This window comes from Malus domestica, chromosome 11 (assembly GCF_042453785.1).
Source record: "Malus domestica chromosome 11, GDT2T_hap1".
NCBI lineage: Eukaryota > Viridiplantae > Streptophyta > Magnoliopsida > Rosales > Rosaceae > Malus > Malus domestica.
The window spans coordinates 14,980,308-14,985,844 of record NC_091671.1 but is presented as its reverse complement, the minus strand read 5'-3'; the positions used below and the strand labels follow the sequence as shown (position 1 = coordinate 14,985,844).

Below are 5,537 nucleotides of genomic sequence, written 5' to 3'. Positions count from 1 at the left end.
CGAATTTTGGCTACGTCACACTCACGTGACGGCCAGCACGCCTTGATTCTAGGATTGGGGTGTGTCAGTTTGGTATCAGAACCTAGGTTGTAGTCCTGTATAATTGTTAATGCTATAATGATCTTTTGATGTTTTCTGTCAGAATTATGCCGCCTCGTAGGGAACATAGGGAATCCCGCCGTACTTCTGAACCTAATTTCCCTGATATTACTCAGTTATGGGAAGCAATGGCCCAGTCTTTACAGAATGCAATTCGTCCTCCTCCCCCTCCTCAGAGGACACACCTGGAGACTATGTACAATTTGAAGTTGGATCGTTTTATGGGTGATGAGGGTCACGAGGGGGCAGAGAAATGGCTAGACCATATTGAGAAGACGTTTCAGGTGATGCAAAGTCAGAGGAACTGTCCTGCTGATAGGTGGGTTGAGACCACTACCTGGTTTTTGGGCCGTGAGCCAGCAGCTTGGTGGGAAAATCAGACTAGGTATATGTCACCTGAGACAGCTGCTGACTGGAAAGTATTCAAAGAGAACTTTATGAAGACATTTGTCCCTCCAGAGTACATTGATCGCAAGAAACAGGAATTTACTCGATTGAAACAAAGGAATATGCAAGCACATGAGTACTACAGAAAGTTTACTGATTTGTCTCGTTATGACCCTGATACAGCTGGTAATCAGGTGGAGATGTTTCGACGTTTCAAGTTGGGAACTAAGAGAAAATAGCGGACTTTTGCCAGTGCACTTCCCTGCGCCGATTATCATGAGTTTTTCGAGATTTTGGTTAGGATGGAGGACTCCGATAATCTTCCCAGTGACAGTGAGGATGACGAGGACAAGAATGATGGTCAGAAGAAGGATGATAAAGGTAAGGGTATCTCCATTCCGGGACCTCGCAAGACGCAGAATTTTAAGAAGAGTGGAGCGAGTTCGAAATCTTCTAGTGGAAGATATAGTATCACTGGCCCGATGAGAAGTGGTGGAAGATTTTCTGGTGGACCCAGATTCCAGAGGCTGAGGATTCCGGTGGTGCTGGTGGTTATGGTGCTCCGTAGTGCTGCCGTTGTAATTTTCGTCATCATGGTAAGTGTAGGAGAGGTGGTGGTGCTTGTTATACTTGTGGGAAAATGGGACATCGGGCTTCTCACTGTCCCCAGGGTCAGCAGAGACCTCAGCAGACCACTATGCCACCTCCAGCGCCGATTCAGCAGAGCTTTGGACCGGGTAGTTATGGCCAGTCGGGTCGTGGTGGTGCTTACCACTACCAGGGAGATGCTGCTCCTTATGCTTCTGGACCTTATCAGTATCCTAGGAGCCTTATTCTCAGACGGGGTATTCCCAGGACTTTGGGGGTTATTCTTCTTATTCTTCCATGCCAGCTGGTGGATCTCAGTGGCATTAGGGAGGTCAGCCCCGTCAGGGGGAAGTTGCTGCTGGTGGTACAGGATCATCTAGGCAGCCTAGTCAGTCAGGCCAGGGACGTACTTCTCAGGGGCGAGGTAATCAAGGCATCAGAAGTCGTGGTGGACGACAGCAAGCTCAGGGGCGTGTTAATCACATCTCACTTCAAGATGCTCAGAACCATCCCGATTTGATCATGGGTACGTTAAATATTCTTGGTCATTTTGCTAGAGTTTTGATTGATTGTGGTGCTACGCATTCTGTGATTTCTCATACGTTTGCTCAAATGACTCAACCTCACCCGTCGCCTCTAGGATTTGATTTAGAGTTTGCCATGCCTAGAGGAGATAAGTGTTATGTTGATAGTGTGTATCTTGGGTGTCCAGTGATGGTAGAGGGCGTAGTTATGCTAGCTGATCTTATTCCATTAGATATTGTGATTTTGATGTGATTCTCGAAGCAGATTGGTTGCATTATAATCGTGCCCATATTGATTGTTATGGGAAATCAGTTACTTTTTATCGTCATGGACTACCCGAGGTTACTTTTGTGGGTGAAAGAAGTGGGGTGAGACATGGTGTTATTTCTGCCATAAGAGCAAGGAAGTTATTATCGAAGGGTTGCCAAGGATATTTAGCACATGTGGTGTTAAATGATGTTGTTCCTAACAGTGTAGAAGAAGTTGGTATGGTCAGGCATTATCCTGATGTATTTCCTGATGATTTTCCGGGGTTGCCGCCAGACAGAGATGTGGAATTCTCTATTGATTTGCTTCCAGGTACTGATCCTATATCTCTAACTCCTTATAGAATGGCTCCAGCTGAGTTGAGAGAATTAAAAATTCAGTTACAAGAATTACTTGATAAAGGTTTCATTCAACCTAGTTCGTCACCTTGGGGAGCTCCAGTATTATTTGTAAGGAAGAAAGATGGAACTCTGAGATTGTGCATTGATTATAGGCAATTGAACCGGGTAACGATTAAAAACCGTTATCCATTGCCTCGTATCGATGATTTGTTTGACCAGCTGAAAGGTGCGTGTGTATTCTCTAAGATTGACTTGAGATTTGGTTATTATCAGTTGAAGATTAAGGATGAAGATGTACCTAAGACGGCTTTCAGAACCCGTTACGGACATTATGAATTTCTGGTTATGCCATTTGGGTTGACTAATGCGCCTGCAACTTTCATGAGGCTAATGAACGAGGTATTCCAACAATATCTTGATAAATTTGTTATTGTTTTTATTGATGATATTCTGGTATACTCTAAATCTAAAGCAGATCATATCCGACATCTTAACTTGGTATTAAAGAAGTTGAGGGAACATCAGTTGTATGCCAAGTTCAGTAAATGTCAGTTTTGGTTGACTGAAGTGGCATTTTTTGGGGCATGTTGTATCGACTCAAGGAATTCAAGTAGATCCTCAAAAGATAGCAGCAGTGGAAAATTGGGAGCAATCTCGAACCGTCACTGAGGTACGAAGTTTTCTTGGTTTGGCAGGCTATTATCGACGGTTTGTTCAGAATTTTTCTATGATTGCTTTGCCGTTAACGAAGTTGACCAGGAAGGATGTTAAATTCGAGTGGGATGAGAATTGTGAGCGTAGTTTCCAGCAATTGAAATATTGCCTCACTCATGCTCCAGTATTGGTACTTCCTGATGATAGCGGTAATTTTGAGATTTATAGTGATGCTTCCTTGAATGGTTTGGGATGTGTTTTGATGCAGCATAATAGAGTGATTGCCTATGCTTCTTGACAGTTAAAGAATCATGAAAGGAATTATCCTACTCACGATCTTGAATTGGCAGCCATTGTCTTTGCCTTGAAGATTTGGAGGCATTATTTATATGGTGAGAAGTTTAGGATCTTCAATGATCACAAGAGTCTCCAGTATCTATTTACTCAACATGATCTTAATCTTCGTCAGCGAAGATGGATGGAATTATTAAGTGATTATGACTGCACTATTGAGTATCATCCGGGTCGTGCTAATGTGGTAGCTGATGCACTGAGTAGGAAACCTCAAGGTAGACTCAATGTTTTATATGCTTGTCGTGTTCCCCTTCTTGCTGAACTGAGGGCAACTGGAGTAAAGTTGGAGTTGGAAGATCGAAACGAAGCTTTTCTTGCTAGTTTTCAAGTCAGGCCAGTGTTGGTGGATCGTATACTCGAAGCTCAGATGGTGGATGAAGAAATTCAAGAAATGGTTCAATTAAGAAATGAAGGGAAAAAGAAAAATCTCAGGATTCGAGAATCAGATGTATGCTTATGCAGGAAAACAAAATGTATGTACCGAATAATGAGGAATTAAATAAGGACATTTTGGATGAAGCGCATTGTTCAGCTTATGCAATGCACCCAGGAGGAACTAAAATGTACCATACCATTCGACCATTTTATTATTGGCCGGGTATGAAGAGGGAAATTGCTGAGTATGTGAGTAGATGTATTATTTGCCAGCAAGTCAAAGCAGAAAGGAAAAAGCCTTTTGGGCGAATGCAGCCACTTCCCGTTCCCCAGTGGAAATGGGAAAATATAACTATGGATTTCGTGTATAAGCTTCCTCGTACACGAAATGGATTCGATGGTGTTTGGGTGATTGTAGATCGACTTAACAAGTCAGCACACTTCATTCCAGTGAAGGAAAAGTATCCTCTGAATAAATTGGCTAAGTTGTTCATTACGAAGATTGTGAAGTATCATGGAGTTCCAGTGAATATTATTTCTGATCGAGACCCAAGATTTACTTCTAAATTTTGGGTAGCTTTTTAGGAAGCTCTTGGTACGAATTTGCTTTATAGCACTGCTTATCATCCTCAAACTGATGGGCAATCTGAGAGGACGATTCAGACGTTGGAGGATATGTTGAGATCTTCAGTGTTACAATTTGGTGATTCCTGGCATGATAGTCTAGACTTGATGGAATTTGCTTACAATAATAGTTTTCACTCGAGCATTGGTATGTCACCATTTGAGGCACTTTATGGTAGGGCGTGTCGTACGCCATTGTGTTGGTCTGAGGTTGGTGAAAGAGTGTTAGAAGGCCCAGAGATTGTGGATGAGACTACTCAAAATATTCAGGTGATTAAGTCCAACCTGAAAGCAGCCCAGGATCGACAGAAGAGTTTAGCAGATCGACATGCTACTGATCGAGTGTATGATGTGGGTGATTGGGTATTTTTGAAATTGTCACCTTGGAGAGGTGTGGTACGATTTGGAAAAAGAGGCAAGCTGAGTCCTAGGTACATAGGAGCTTATATGATCACTGAAAAAATTGGTGAAGTTGACTACCGGTTGGAGTTGCCTCCGGAGTTATCTAAGGTTCATAATGTGTTCCACGTCTCTATGCTTCGACATTATATTTCTAATCCTTCTCATGTGATCCCTCCTCAACCGTTAGAGATTAATCCGGATTTGACATATGATGAGGAACCAGTCACTATCTTGGATTGGAAAGATAAGGTTCTAAGGAACAAGACGGTGAGTTTGGTGAAGGTGTTTTGGAGGAACCATTCGGCAGAAGAAGCTACCTGGGAGATAGAAGATCGAATGAGAGAGATGTACCCAAGGTTATTCTATGGGTATTAAATGGTTTATTTGGTTGTGGGAATTTCGGGGATGAAATTCTATACGGAGGGGAGATTGTTACAGCCCGTCCCAAAAATTTTATATCGGGAGCGTGAAATGACGGATTTACCCTTAGCGGGTATTAAGGTATGTGTGTGTGACGTTATTTGGATTAACTTATTATAAGTTTTGGATTAAAATTTTGGCTTTTGTTAATTTTTTGGTTAGGGAATTAGATGAAATGGATGGTGAGGATTGGTGTTAGACACCTCACACACTCCCTGTCCTCTCCCTCTTTCCCGTAACTCTCTCCCCTCCCTCACGATTCCCTGCTCTCTCTCTCACCCCGATTGTACGGACCTCACCAAAACCATCCAAAACTCCGTGGATCGAAGCAAACAAGGTAAGATTCTTCATCCTTGTGATGCTCTGAGTCGTTTGGTGCTAGTTTTAGAAAGGGAAACCTTCGAAATAACGTGAAACCCGAACCCTCATTTTTGGTCACTGTTCATGCACACGTGAAATGTTGCATTTCAGGGAATTCTAAGCTTATAGTGAGCTTAGTGA

General features: G+C 42.7%; 1 protein-coding gene across 1 annotated transcript; it reads left to right on the top strand.

The window, feature by feature from the left end:
- Positions 1-788: 788 nt before the first annotated feature.
- LOC139189238 (uncharacterized) lies at positions 789-5,210 on the top strand. The gene is made up of 8 exons (XM_070807790.1): positions 789-1,082; positions 1,157-1,498; positions 2,077-2,178; positions 2,358-2,754; positions 2,798-3,062; positions 3,384-3,441; positions 4,254-4,505; positions 5,199-5,210. The coding sequence occupies exons 1-8, from the start codon at positions 789-791 to the stop codon at positions 5,208-5,210; spliced, it is 1,722 nt and encodes a 573-aa protein (XP_070663891.1).
- The last annotated feature ends 327 nt before the right edge of the window (positions 5,211-5,537 follow it).

Excerpts from the sequence above, each read along its gene's own strand:
- LOC139189238 (XM_070807790.1), top strand. The coding sequence starts at position 789 with ATGGAGGACTCCGATAATCTTCCCAGTGACAGTGAGGATGACGAGGAC. Across the intron at positions 2,179-2,357 it reads CTCTATTGATTTGCTTCCAG|AGGCAATTGAACCGGGTAAC; the intron begins GTACTGATCCTA and ends TGCATTGATTAT. Across the intron at positions 3,063-3,383 it reads CCAGTATTGGTACTTCCTGA|GGGTCGTGCTAATGTGGTAG; the intron begins TGATAGCGGTAA and ends TGAGTATCATCC.